We start from the raw sequence: 15,181 nt of genomic DNA, 5'->3' as shown, positions 1-15,181 counted from the left end.
CACACACACAAACACAGCCGCACAGACCCAGATCGGCTATCTCACAGTCAAATTTTTTCAAGCCAAATGTAACCAAAACGACTTTAGTTGGTGTTGTGTCCAAATAATGGTATACGTTTCCAGACAAGAGCTTTACATTTTTCCTCAACTTTTGCTCTGAAAAGCTCACTGGAGTTGTAGGATACTGATGAAAATGATGTGATCTGTCTGTAACTGTCAGCTTAAAAGTTCATATTGGCGATATGACAATGTTACGTATGTAACAAACAACTGGCCCCCATTTATTGCAATGTAAAAATTGTCCTTATTGATAGCAGGCTGCAGAAAGTGTACACATTCCACAGCCATTGTGTTTGATTTGTTTCCTCACTGATTGCAGTTACTGTAAGTCACTCTGGATAAAAGTGTCAGGTAAATGTAAAGTGATGTGTGTATGAACTTGCTAGTTGGTCACTATTGCAGTACTTGGATCACACTCATATCCTAGCAACGGGGGAAACCATCACCAGCTCCCTAGCAACCAGGAAGACACTGGTGCCATCGCAGTCAGTGGTTGCCATTGGAGATGCAGGCATTCCATAGAAAGAAATCTGGGGTGCAAATAATAACATCACCCCCCCCCCCCCCCCCCCATATTAAAAACTGGATGGATAAAAAAGAGAAACACAAAACCTGTCCTTATGGCAACACACTTTGATGTTAATTGTTGATCAACCTTATCTTGTTGTTGAAATTAATGTATAAAGATAACTGTTACATGTGTATTTTGTATAATTGTGTTGTGTAATGTATTTTTTATTTTGTTATCTTTATGCATGTGTTTTTAGTTAATATTAAGCTGTCTTTGGCTCTTTTCTTGCTCTAACAGATGCAAATGTCCCCTCTGTGGGACGAATAAAGTTATTCTGATTCTGATACTGATTAGATAACATCTGTGAAAAGGTTTAGAGGGTTTTCCATTTGAAGTACGATCAGGGAAACTGCCTTTTTGATACACACACACACACACACACACACACACACACACACACACACACACACACACACACACACACACACACACACACGGTATGAGAAGCATCGTGTGTGGCAGCTGTCAGAGGTATTCCCCAGCCTCATCACGAACAGCAGTCTGCCAGTTTTCACGGCTCTGCTTGATTTTGTTTCAGAGCACAGAGAGAGATACATAGTAATCATATATGAAGCAGACATCTCATCAAACAACACAAGTGACATTTTTTATTTTGGCGTCGTGTCAATGTTGATAATTAGCATGGGGCATCAAGTAGATTTGCTTATTTCATTATGATAGCACATTGTTTAAACAAATTAATTTAAAAAAGTAGGCTACTCTCTCTCTTTCTTTCTGATAACAGGAATCATCAGGTTGGTTCATTACAACAACGACAACTTTTCCCTATATCGTCCTCACCCAACCTCACCAGTGTTGACTGTCACTAGCCTCCTAAATTGATTTTGCCTCCAATAGACTCCCCCCTTCTCCCTCCCTCCCTACCCACCAGTCACATGGAGGTTAGTGGTGACCCGTCGCTCCCTCGGTTGTGTGCCAGTCGCTATAGTGCGCCTTGGAGACAGAGGAGAAGCGAGACGAGCAAAACTGCCTGGGCAAGTCATTTGTTTTAGTAACTGCGTTTAGCCGGAGCCTGTCTCGTCACACGGGGGAAAACAAATCGCCACGGAATCCGCTGAAGCTGCTGATAAACGATACTCTGGTAAAGGGTTATTTTTAGTCACCCAACGCAGCGATGAGTGTCTGGGAGCCGGCCGTGAGAGCGCCTTGTGCCGCGCTGTGGTAAGCGAAGACCCCGCTTGGAGATCAACAAGAATGAAGTCAAGGCGTGATAAACTGAAGATCCCCTCCCTGACTCTGGAGTAAGTTCTGCTTTTTAATCTCATCTTCTGCTGCAGGTGTCAAACCGCAGACTGCCATATGAAAATGTTGCCTTTTTAAGAGTTGTAATAAGTGAAATCCTTTCTGTAGCCTTGGTGCGTACTCCACTGTCAACAATCAGACTTTTTACAAAGTGGTTGCTCTTGAAACCATCATGAACAACCTCGAAATGCTGTGAGATCAAAACTGCAGTTGAGTCAGATGGAAATGCAAATAGTCTCTCATGTTCTCTCCCAGGATGATGGCATTTGCCTGAGGCTTCATTATCTAGTTACATTCGAAGTTTACTCTTGTATTTTGAATGTTTACACGCAGGGTTGCAGTTTAAATGAGTTACAGGTGTCGCATCCATTCCCTGTTTCTTATTAAAAATCTAAGTATTATCCACCTTATCAGTAAAACTAACAGTAAAGGCTATAATTTGTCAGTTCCACTGCCTGCGTGTTAATGTTTAAACCCCACTGGATGTACAGAAATGGAGCTTTCCATCTTTGAAGTGTAACTATGTTTGCACATGTAGTTAAAACTGCAAAACTACTGAAACAAAAGGGAACTTTAATGATGAGTTACTTCTTTTATAAGTTTTAGTCAGCAGTTGATTTGCCTGTGGTACTACTTACATTATACGTTTTTACAGATCTTTAATCAGACCAAATGTATTGATTAGCTCTTCAGGTAAAGGTCATGCCTTGGTGTGAATTCTGTCCTCGTGATATTTTGTGTTCTCCGAGCTCTATTGTCTCCTTTTTTTTTTTAATCTCACATGAAGTCCATGATTCCTGCATGAATCACATGCTCCCCCTCACAGCACCAAGATGGACACATGGCTCTTTCGGAGAACAGATATTTTATTTCATCATAATTGCCAATCTGTGAATCCTTTCTCGATCAAAGGACATGGCTGCAGTCTTATGTCCGCCCACTCTTCCTTCTTCCTACAGAGTGAATATAGCCTTTTTTTATGAAGAAGGAGGGGGGTACCTGCTGCCCACTAGATGGTGATCCATAAGGCGTAGGAGCTCCCTGCTTACATCCCCATTCTCTGATCCATCCATCAGCCTCCTCAGTGGATTATCTCAGCAGAGCATGCGCTGCCTGTTTTTTACATGTATTTTCATTTTTAGGCACTTAGCAGCTCCCGCGCAGAGATACAGAGGAGGTTTCACGCTCTGCATGCAGGGAGGGGCTCAGGGTTTCACTGGTTGCTGTTGATGGGGGCATCAGTCCATACACACAGCGGCTTGCTACCATGGCATCACATTGCTGTTTGTATTCAGACTTACTTATACAAAAACATGTGCATTTCAAGTGGGCCTATTTACAACTTAACTTTCCTGCAAAATGTTTTACTCTATAACTGAGGTGCCACAATACCATTTAGAAGATGCAGATACTTCTGAATGCATTCCTGTAATTGCTTGTTATGATTTTTATTTTGGCATTTAAGGAATTCCTTTCATTGTTGCTACTTAGTTTCAGAGAATGCCTAAACATCTGTGCAGATCAGAAATTCAGTGTAAATGTCACCAATGAGTTAATTTGAGATGTTCTTTTCTCAGTTTACACTCTGGACAGGAGTGTCGATGAAGCGCAGACCAAATGGAAATGAGGGTCCATTACTCACTCAAGCACCACCGAGAGCTTTGTTTTAAGGGTCTGAAAGAGAAAATGTGTTAAGATGAAATACGACGTAATGAGTTGCATGTGTTTTGTAATTATGAGCCGACACTACAGTATTAGGAGTCTTCGTGCAACGAGTTGTTTTTCCTACCATACTCACTGCATTACTATGACAACACGCTCATTAGTGCTTTGGTAGCCAGTGCTGTGTTTAGCACTGAGACAATAGCAGCACTGTGGAGCCCACAAGGCAGAGCTTATGAGCAGTGGAATCAATAGAAAGCAGCTTCTGCGCTAGGTCAGCACAAGGAAGATGCAGACCTTAGGATGGCTGAGCATGCATATTTTTGATGCAAAGATAGAGCACTAAGATGTTAAATGGTATAAAGTATTTATCTTCGAAAGTACCGTTTGAGGATTTTCTTTAGTGCAGGGCTCAAAGGAAACCAAGGTTTAATCTTCTTTGGAAATCAAGCCTAGACTTCATAACATGTGTGTGTTGCCATATAGCAGACACTCCCTAACACTGTTAAAGGATGCATTAGATGTTAAGGAAACACGTGTTGGACGATGATACTTCCGTTCTGGTGTGTTGTCACCCAGCTGCCCACTTCCCATGGTGGAAGAGTTGGTGAGAGGTTAGAATCTGACCAATCAGATGCAGTGTTGCATCCTGCCACCCTGCAACAAATATTGCAGGTGTCTGTCACCCTCTGCTGTTTATGCCAACTAGAGCAAGAAATCCACCTCTAACCCTCAACCAAAGCTCTGCTGCTGACTGATGACAGACGCCAGCCTGCTCCTCCTGTGCTGCGTCAGCGCACTAATCCATGCAAACGTGTCTTTTCTTACAGTTTGTCGCCTACATGCCAGAGCCCCACTCTTCTGAGCCCATGCAGCCCCTGCAGTCCCTGCAGCCCCTTGCAAACCCTTCATCCCTGGAGGTAAGACACTCAGGTCACACACAGACTGATCATTTAGAGATAAATGCCTTTTAAAAAAAGTATATCATCAACAAGTCAGTTCACCACAAAACCAACAATTTACTGATCCTTTTAAAACATTTGGATTGGAATGTTTTGAAACACTACCTGTATCTCCGTAACCATAAATGATCATACAGCAGAAGATTATTATCTATATAAGTAAATCCTGATAAAGCTACAGATGTGGTGGTTACTGGTTATCCCTTCATTACCGTGTATTCAATCCCACATACATTTAGACTAGAATACCAAATGTGTATTGTCCACTGCTGAAAACAGTTCACAATAAATAAACCACTTACTCCTGTTTGAATTATGTTTACTAAAAACAACATACCAATCGCTTTACATTTTATCTTGCTATTTGTGCTAGCTATTTGTTTAAATAATAATAAAAAGCTAGCCTTCTGCTACATTTTATTTTAATAACGTATAACAAAGTGTAAGTTCCCAAAAATGTACAACTCTTGGAAAAAATTGATTTTTTTTATATATGAAGGTGGTTTAGTTTCAGCAGTGAATTCACCCATCAAGTATTAGTTGTCTGTAAGTCTATGTGGGTTGCTTGGCAACGGTTCTGGGTGCTGTGGAGGAAGGCAACACTGCAAACAGAGGCGGCTGCATCCTGCATGTCTCTATGAGCAGTGCTGCTGTCACACCACACACTATACCGTAATTAATCCCATTTGCTCTTCTGAAAAATGAACACATTTTGTGTGGGAATGCTAAAATCGAACGTGATAATCATGAGTTCCCTAACACAATGCTCTTTTCAGACTAAAGCAATGTACCTTATGGCAGTTCGCATATTTGTTGGCAACATTCTTCACAGCATTTTGCATTGGAGAACCCCCGTGTTGTTTCACCTTCCAGAAACATGTTCATTCTCTTGCATCAGATTTTATATTTGTATACAAGTAAATTGCTTCCTGGCATTAACCCTGGAATCTGATATCAATCAATCAATCAATCAATCAATCAATCAATCAATCAATCAATGTTTATTTATATAGCCCAATATCACAAATGTTACATTTGTCTCAGTGGACTTCACAGTTTGTATAGAATATCAGTATGACAATACGACACCCTCTGTCCTTAGACCCTCACATCGTACAAGGAAAAACGTTCAAAGAAGGAAAAACCCACAGTTTAAAGGGGAAAATGGGAGAAACCTCAGGGAGAGCAACAGAGGAGGGATCCCTCTCCCAGGACAGACAGACGTGCAATAGATGCCGTGTGTAAATCGAAAAGATAATACATTTACGACATAGGTAGACCAAATGTTTGGAAATGCATGTGTCTATAATAAGAAGATGAATCCACAAGGATGTCAACAATCCTGTGGGAGCCATCAGGGAAGTAGTATGATGAGAGTCAGGCAGGACCGCAGAGACAGGTTCAGCCACGACTCGAAATCCAGGACTCAAATCTAGGACTCAGGATCCAGGACTCAGGATCCAGGACTCAGGGTGCAGGATCCAGTGCTCAGGATCCAGGACACAGGACCGCAGCAACAGGATCAGCCACGACTCAGGATCCCGGCTTAGATAGACACCAAAATGACATTTGGGGGAAGCTGGGTTATTCGGAACATGAGAGTACACAGACAGAGAGAAGGAAGAAGTAAGGTGTCCCCTGACAGTCTAAGCCTATAGCAGCAAAACTACGGGCTGAATCTAATCAGCCCTAACTATAAGCTTTATCAAAAAGGAAGGTCTTAAGCGCAATCTTAAAAACGGATATGTTGGCATTTTATTATTATGGCATCTTTATGTGGAAGACTCACACAATGAAAAGCAACATGATAGTATTAAAACTGTACAAAATTACTTTAAAAACATTTCCACAGTTTGGCAGCCGCAAAAATAACACCACTATCACCTTTATCCTTAAGCTCTGTGTAAGATGTTACCAATAAGCCTGATTAGTGGTGGTAGTGGCATACTACAAAAACAACATTCATTTTATATAATTTATATGTTTTAGGTATTCCTTAAAGTCCTAATGTGTCTATGTCAATTAAAAAATAGATTATATATAATAAAGAAAATCGGTCCCTTACTATACTTAGCAAACTAAGTATAGATCTTGACATCTATCCTATTTTTTCAACAACTATGTCTGCAGTACATCACATAAAGATAGTTTGAGTCCACATTCAAAACAAATACATATAAATAAAATATGTTTTAATTGTGTTTGCTACTACACACAGCATTCCAGCTACAGTATATCAATACGTGATGTTGTGATCTGATATGATTTAAAAAAAATAATAGTACTGGGTATAACGGAGCTATATGCAATGACCACTAGAGGTAGTATATGCAGTGGCATGTACCATTGTTTCGAAGTTTGTCTGGAATCCTCCCTCTACCAGACTGCTTATGGTATAACCCAACTACATTTTATGATGCGTTCAAGTTTTTCAGGAAATTCGCTCAATAGTACACGTGAAGGGAGTGTTTTGGTCTGAAAACAAACAAAATAAGGTAGAATCCAGACTTTAACAGTAGGCCTGCAGGTCTCCCTTGAAAAAGAAATCTATGATCTCAATGGGACCAATCTGGTTAAGTAAAGGTTTGAAATAAAATGAAATGAGGCCTACAAAGAAGAAATGTGACCATCTCCACCACACACACTCAACTAATGCAGCCTAACAAATCAATTTATTATAGAGAAAGCGTTTTTTAAAGGCCTGCTATGTTCACATTATAGTAGTTTTGTATCACTAGACTAGAGCAACGTAGGAGTCACTGTGGTGTGGAGCCTAATTTCAGACTACTGTCCTTACAAGCCTGCAGTTCTTTGGTCTGCTCTTTTTGTTGTGTAACATAGTATGTTATCGTCTCAAGCTGCTGTTAAAGGAAATGGAAAAATGACTCTTATGTTCTTTGTAACAGTGAAGGATTATCGTAATACAGTAAGGCTTACAGCAAACCAAATAATACAAACACATCCTATCTTAATTTTGCAGATAGAGCCTTTATTATATCACATTTTACCTTTGCAGAGGAAGCTTGGTGAAATGGTGTAGCATGGGCCAAGGAAGAACCCAACTAAGGAGCGGATCCAAATCACAGGGCAGATATATAATCACTTTTCTTTACTTTCACAAAGATTGCTCGATAAGGCAATTTAAAGTATTTCTGTCTAAGTATTTTTTTGGAGTAGGAAGATAGTAAGATAAGATAAGAAGGACCTTTATTGATCTCTGTAGGGTAATTCCGGTGTTATAGCAGCAGAATAAGAGAGGTAGTACACATGAGAATATACAGGATATTAAGAATAAAATAAATAAGAATAAACATTTACTAAAAGTATAAATAGAAGTAACAACAATTTGAGTCAAACTGATAAGATTAATGTTCATACAGATATATTGCTACAGCTTTGGAACTGGTTGGACTGGTAACATTTGATTGGCAATTTAGATAGGCCTACTTGGCAGACTTTCCAGGAGTGAGACACCGTCGTGAACGAGCAGCACCTGAACGCTGCATCTGGCTCCAGCCCGCTCACTCGGACACACACTGAAACAGCAGTATGTGTATGACCAAACTAAAGTGAGTCGCTGGCTGCTGTGTGTACGGTTTTACACACAACAAACACACCGACATGGAGGTGTTATTTTCGGGGACAGGACCGTGGTGAGAGGGCCGACCGGAGGATGTAGGGACTACACGAGGCGGCAGACACAATACAAAAGAAAGCGCCGAGAAGAGGAGGCGATGGTGGGGGAGAGGAGCAGCAGCATCGGGGGGTTTCACACATACCCCAGCTTCACTTCTCTAACATAACCATTCACTTTTAAACTGGGATATCAAGGAGAAAATATCCTCCAGCATGTCGGATCCAAGTCACTGGTCTGCGGCTCTAAGCCACACCAAGTCTCATTTTGTTCCAGGAGCCTTGCTGAAGCGCTCAAAAAGGTACTTATCAAGAGTTGGGGATTTGCAGGTTAAAGCTCAAGTTACAGGTTCATTTTGGCTTTTGTTGGTTATGTGAAAATGCCGTCCTTGTATCAGTGGCAGGTGGTCTTATTTACTCTTAATGATTTCTTAAGGGACGCTATATTAAAACATTCCCAACACGAGCTCCATGCGTACAAACAGCCTGGTGCTTTAGCGAACGTGAATCCTGTGTCTGTGTATATCAGTTTTCGTCCAGAAATCTGTAAGTAGCTCATGCACATTTCCTTCAATATTTGCTCTAAAACAAAAGTATGCTTGTCTAATATTAGACATGCAGTGTTCTTTGTTGAAATTGGACCATTGCAGCAGGTCTATGATGTGGCATTTGTATCCTAACTGTAGGTGCAGTTGTTAAATAAAGGGACAAGAAGGTGCGTTATTTTAAGGAAAAAGCCTCTATTTGCCCTTCTCTGTTTGTATTTGTGTCTATTGGTGTGATGATAGTTACTGACTGGAGGGCATAGTTCATTGTTTACTGTTAGATGACTGGAGATAAACCCTGCAGCTGTCTGATAGAGGGCATGACACGGGATGAATGAGGCAACTTTCAGCCTGCATTTTGTGGATTTATGCTGCAACATATGATTCGTGTAATCCACGATTTATTTGTCTTTTTTTTGGGTTAATAGTTTGAAAAATGGCAGAGATTAGCAAGAAACTGCCATTTCAATTTCCCAGAGTCCAATGTGTTCAGATGGCATGTTTTGTTCTACAAGCAATCCAAAATATTTTATATTAAAAAGAGAAAAGCAGCACATTCTGTCATTCAAAATGCTATAAACTGCTAATATTGGAACATTTTAGGGCTGCAACCTGGCTGCAACCGATCACTTTCAAGATAAATCTGCAGATCATTTTCTAGATTAATCTTGTGGGCTATAATATGTCAGAAATCACAATGTCCCTGAGGTTTTCAGAAAACAGTGCACATCTCAATTGTTTAATTGAATGGCTGTAAAGCAGACAAAAATAGCTAATATTTGAGATGAGGGAAGGTTTTGTATATAAAATGACAAACATTTTAATACTAAATATTTAAGTCTATACTAAATTGGTTCATTTTCTGTCTGTCTAATGATTGAATAATTGAATAATCAGCACTATTAATTACTGTTCACCGTCGTATTGCAGTTACATTTGCTCAGATTAATGGTATTGGTCATAGTGTGCCCCTTCACTTCAGGACCAGAGGATTTTGATACCCCCTCCCGCCTTTTTACACACACACACACACACACACACACACACACACACACACACACACACACACACACACACACACACACACACACACACACACACACACACACACACACACACACACACACACACAGAGTTGGACATCTGTAGCGAGTTTGGCCGGCTGTTGCTGTTGGGCACACACTCCCTCCCTTTAGCCTTGAGTCTATTGACAGCAGGTTTCCTCTTTGTGTTTTTTGCCCTCACCAGTTTCCCCTCTTCAGCTGACACAGCCATGCTGGTGTGTCGAGCATTTGCCCGCAGATTAGAGTAGTAGTTACATAAACACCTACCAAGGAAGAGCTGCTCTGAAGGCGGAACTAACCTCATCGTGGAGTGAAATCTCAGTGGGCAGAGACAAAGAAATCTCAGTGGGCAGAGATAAAGTATCATAAGCCCCATCTGTACTAGACCAGAAAGTGTGTATCTTTGGTAAAGTATTCAAATGATGTTCAAAGACTTTTGGTCTGCTTGCGGTTGATCACCGATATTCTTGACCATGGTGTGTACCTACATTTGAGGATTCATGGGACTCATTTGAATACCAATCCAGAGCAGTTATGGTGGCTATGATGTTGGCTCAATGTACTCAGTTTGCACATTTTCCCATATGAAAAACTTGTGTAGTAATTTACATCACTGAGTGTCGGAGTATAGTTACTGAAACAGATTCTGATAACGACTAAAAAAGAGTAGAAGCCATAGTACACAGCTCCTGAATATACAATTATTAATATATATTCAATATCTTTAATTGAATGGAGCTGAACAATTATCTGCAACTATTCAGATAAGCAATTCATCATTTCAATCCTGTTCCAAGCAAATATGCTTAACATTCTCAGTTTAACAACATTTAAACAAAAACAACGACATCTTCCTTTCTGTGTAAGGTTTAGAAGCCTTTCTTCATTCTCCTTTGGTCAAATCTTGGATGTATATTATATTATGTGATTATACAAAATGTGCAAAATACAAGAAACTATTTGACTAAGTAAAGAGTATACAATTAAAGTATATTTATATAAAGTATAATAAAACGCCTGCTTATTTCCATAACTCCCAGTTAAATATCTGCGTACTTCCGGTTGGCACACAAACAAGGATGTGTTTCGTTGTTGTACCAGCGTACTCAATGTAGAACAACAGTTCGAGCTCAGTGGATCACAGTTGTGGATTTAAGTGGTGGAGTGTCTTCTTAATCTGCCAAGTGTTGCGCTGACAGAAAAGGTTTATTGTGTTTTCAAGCTACTGCTCAAAACACATATACACACACTGATGGTAACACAAGTTGAAGCATTGCATGAGTCAAACTTGTAATTATAGGTGGATACGCCAAAATGATTCCACTCATTAAAGGGACACGCCAGGGTATTTTCTAGATTGTTCGAGCAGTGATAATGAATGTAACACAAACACTTCAACCCATATAGCATAATAAACCACACCTGCATTGATTTCTAGTGAAAAAGCTTTCTTTTAAAGATAACCTGGGGGACAATTTTCTAATTCGTGCTTTTTTAATGGCTGAAATTCCACTTTGTTGTTACAACAGGTAATAAAGACATGTTCAAAGTGATGGGAGATGAGTGATGTGTGATCAGGCTGGTAGTTTGTGTTGACACCTTTTTGTTCCTTCTGTTTGTGCTCCAGCTGTCGCAACAGCAACAGGAAGAGCCTCGGTGTCGGGACGCTATCGCCCACGCTGTCCCGGCCGCTCTCACCGCTCTCACTGCACACCGGTAAGATCTACTGCAACGCTTGGTATCCTTTTAATCCCAGCATGTCCCAACAGGAGCGCCGCTGCAAACAAACACATGTTAGCATTGGTGTTGGCTCTACTTCAGCTGTAGTGTGTCATTCAGCAAATAACTGCACTGACCAATCAAACTGATGCACGTGCACACAGAAGCTTAAATACATGACAGCATTATTTACATTTTGTCTGTTACAAAATCTTAAAATCTACAGTTTTTAAATTGATTGATTATCAGTGACAGTATTTGAGACTGTCTTTTTAAACGCATTTAGGTGCCTTGGGGTTATAAAGTAGGTTTAATTGTTGTTATTCTTACCTTTCCAAACGCTAGAGATGACATGTGAAGCTTTAAACAGGTTTGATGGGAACACACATGCCACATTTGGCATATGGAAACTTTGCAGGGGTTTGATTAATTACATTTCAAGTAAATTCATAACTGTTTGTCATGTTGCGTACTGCTAGAAGCTCCTCTAACATTAATATCTGTAAGCTGTATGGCTCACTGCCTCGGCACACGCTCAGTAATACGAGATTAAGCTTGTTTGGATCTAACTATTAAGCCGCACCATAGCCAGTATGCTGTTGAGACTGCAGATTATTCAGACATATTCAGATCATCTGGAGCACATCTGCACACATCTGCCATTAACTGAATCCTTTCAGTTATGACACACTGCGTCAAAAACAATTATGTAAATCGTACTCCAAAAACAATAAGTCATATTATTATTAGTTCAGCTTCTGCTGAACATCTGGACCAACAATCTCCAATGTTTCATGTTGCTTCAGGAAACTATGTTTTAAATGATATGTCTTTTTTTATGAAATGTGTTAAGGTAATCAATTTGGACTTAGAGAAGTTCACCGTCTATCAGGTTGAAGAATTAAAAGTGCAGAAAGTTTAAGGAAGATTGACAATCGATAAGTGTTTAAATAAACTTTAAATTGTTAGTTTTCTTTTTCTTCTGAATCAACAGTACTTCATGCCATGAAGCAGCTGCACTCAATGAAAAGAGGTTTCCACAAGAGCTCCTCAAACCAGCAGTATGTGGATGTGCTCCCTTTTGAACTCAATCATGCTGAGGATTATCTAATCACAGAGTGCAGTCGGTCTCTAATTGGGTCTCTCTTGTGTCCTAATTGGTACTCAACTACTTGCATGTAAACTAACCACAGTCTCTAGTGGAGGCAGCCAGACTCCGTTGAGACCTGACTGTTTGCAGATCAGTGCTGTAATGTTTGAAGAGTAATTCCAAGATGATAGATTGGACCTGTCTGAGGTGCTGGTAAATGGCACTGGGTTTTTAAGTGATGGAGGGTTCCTGCAGAGACGTGATGTCATCTTTTCTGAGAAGTTTCAACTTGTGAATGCAGCCATTTGGTCTTCTTTACTCTATTTCCTGAGTTAATTGTGACAGTTAGGAATAATACCAGTACTGTCTTTTCTGTTTCAGCTGCAAGCAGCCCTCTAGACAGTCCTCGAAATGTGTCGACCGGCGCCTGCCTCAACTTCCCTTTTGCCCGAAGGTATGTCAGCACTGCTTGTGAATCCTTTCCCTGTGAGGTGATACATTTCTTCTGTCACATCTGAACAATCTCAAGGGAGGAGAGTTTTATTCTTAATCATACATTCTACCAGAAACGTATATTATCTGTCCTGGGATTGTTACAGTGAATACAAATGTATAATCCATACTATATCTTAAAACTGATGAGATAGTAGTGTTTTGTGAGGTTTGTGATTCACTAGGGTTTCAGGTGTTTTTAATTTATTTAAAAACACTTTTGAAAAATAGAAGTTCTTAAAAATGGCCTGTCCGCAGCAAAATTGGAGCGAGGGGTTTACATTTTTTAATTAGCTGAACACTTTTATTTTAATAAAAGAACGTAATTAATAACACATTTAACTTGTTATCTTTCACCACAGTTCATTAAAAACATTGAATAATACTTACATTTGACCAAATAAATGTGTTTTACAACAGTCCCCATGTTTGTGGTCAGTCCTGTCACGCTTCATAAAATACTCCATAAAAAATAGTGCAATACACCTTTAAGAACATGATTGTGAAGGAGTTAATCATCTGACGGAAGAGGACCTGACAATAAGTGGGTAAATTCTGTCCTTGAATTTTAAGATTTTAATCTTGTTTTTACACCTTTTTTTTTTTTACGTGGACAAGCTAAAAGGTCAGGCGCTGTCACGTTAAAATATCCCAGAAAAGGATTATATTGTTTTTGTTATTAAAAAAAATGTAGATAAGTTCACTAAAATCCCTTGCTAGCAAGCAAACTATTTTCAAGCTAACATGTTGAAATGCTGAGAAATAGTAGTTAAAATGGCCGACTGTCAGGCCCTGTCACGTCAAGCCCTGACCCTGTCGCATCAGGCACTGTCACACAGTGTCCCTCTTCTTTTGTAGTCATCCCTAAGCTCTGAATCTGATATTGCTACTTAAAGTAGACCCTCCAGAAAAACTTGATTCTGCGATCGCAGAATTTACCGCATAATCAGCAAAATGGCGCAGACTTTTAAAAGGCCGCATATTTATCAAAAGGCCGCATAGTCCCCGCATTTTTCCACACAAAGTTGAGAGAAAAAAAAAGTTAACTCGTCTTGACGTGAAGTAGTGATGATGATGACGCGACGTCATCAGCTCGCGCATTACAGAAGGTAAACAACACCGTAGAGTGAACGTGTGGAACTCACACGAGAGAGAAAACACCAAGATGAAAAAATCTGATCCATCTCATTTACCGATGAACATTTCTGCTAAAGACCGGGCAAAGCAGTACCCCAATGTCTTTCACGAAAGTGAGGGGAAACTATTCTGCACCCCGTGCAACTTTGTGTTGGAGCATAAGTCTAAGAGAAAATCGACGGTGACGACTCACTTTGATTCATTCAAACATTCAAAAATGCTTTCTGCTGTTGCGGACAAGAAAGCCAAACAACTCAAGTTCAGCGAGGCATCAACCTCCAAAACCTTTTCGAGGGCTACAAGAAACGAAGTGAGTAGCCTGCAAGATTGAAGCTGGTCAGATAACGAACGAGTAAATGAAAACAGAATTGTGTGTGTGCACTTTAAGCACTTTTAAGATACACAATCGTCTGGAACTGTTAGGTCATGATGTGAAACGGTTAACAAAGAAAAAGGGAAACTCAAGCTACTGCTACACTTTATTTTATTTATCTAAAATTAAGCACTTTTAAGATACACATGTGTTCAAAAGCTATTCTGTTTATTTTATTTATTTTTATTTTATCAGCGTGCCGACGATCGTGAATTATCAACAGGGGGAGGGGGGGGAAGAGCTCGATGGTGGCACGCGTGCCAGGGGTAGCCGACCCCTGATCTAAAGTAACAGACAGAGAATCAGCTCTTTTGAAACAGGGCTGAAACAAAGGGAATTATGGGATGCTGCAAAGATCTGTTTGGTGTTTCAGCCAATCAAAGACAGGCTCTGGATATATCTGAGACCTGTAATATATTGATGAGAAACAGTATAATAGGGGACCTTTAAATACCTGCTAACATTGTAATGGAGGGTATTATCTCTATATAAAAAAATGTAAGCTGTCAATTATTAGATTAAATGAATTGTTAAATTGCCAATGTTATGTTGTAATAAATGTGTTTATTATAACAATGCTTCGAGCAGTTATCAATACATTTCTATTAAA

General features: G+C 39.9%; 1 protein-coding gene across 2 annotated transcripts; it reads left to right on the top strand.

The window, feature by feature from the left end:
- The first annotated feature begins 1,222 nt into the window (after nt 1-1,222).
- Nucleotides 1,223-13,231, top strand: LOC307027022 (microtubule-associated serine/threonine-protein kinase 3-like). 2 transcript variants are annotated; one of them, XM_079695201.1, is made up of 4 exons: nt 1,223-1,893; nt 4,387-4,476; nt 11,388-11,476; nt 12,951-13,231. In XM_079695201.1, exons 1-4 carry the CDS (start codon nt 1,847-1,849, stop codon nt 13,085-13,087), a joined length of 363 nt encoding a protein of 120 aa, XP_079551327.1. In that variant the 5' UTR covers nt 1,223-1,846; the 3' UTR covers nt 13,088-13,231. The 2 variants fall into 2 exon arrangements, with proteins under 2 accessions (XP_079551327.1, XP_079551328.1); XM_079695202.1 differs by lacking the exons at nt 1,223-1,893; nt 4,387-4,476 and adding an exon at nt 7,976-8,453 and having other exon boundaries at nt 12,951-13,227.
- Nucleotides 13,232-15,181: the final 1,950 nt, after the last annotated feature.

The sequence above is a fragment of the Notothenia rossii genome (genome assembly GCF_949606895.1).
Source record: "Notothenia rossii genome assembly, contig: scaffold_192, whole genome shotgun sequence".
Classification (NCBI taxonomy): Eukaryota; Metazoa; Chordata; class Actinopteri; order Perciformes; family Nototheniidae; genus Notothenia; species Notothenia rossii.
The sequence above is the reverse complement of the archived record's forward strand: the minus strand, read 5'-3'. Positions and strand labels throughout refer to the sequence as shown.

Excerpts from the sequence above, each read along its gene's own strand:
- LOC307027022 (XM_079695201.1), top strand. The coding sequence starts at position 1,847 with ATGAAGTCAAGGCGTGATAAACTGAAGATCCCCTCCCTGACTCTGGA. Across the intron at positions 1,894-4,386 it reads ATCCCCTCCCTGACTCTGGA|TTTGTCGCCTACATGCCAGA; the intron begins GTAAGTTCTGCT and ends CTTTTCTTACAG. Across the intron at positions 11,477-12,950 it reads ACCGCTCTCACTGCACACCG|CTGCAAGCAGCCCTCTAGAC; the intron begins GTAAGATCTACT and ends TTTCTGTTTCAG.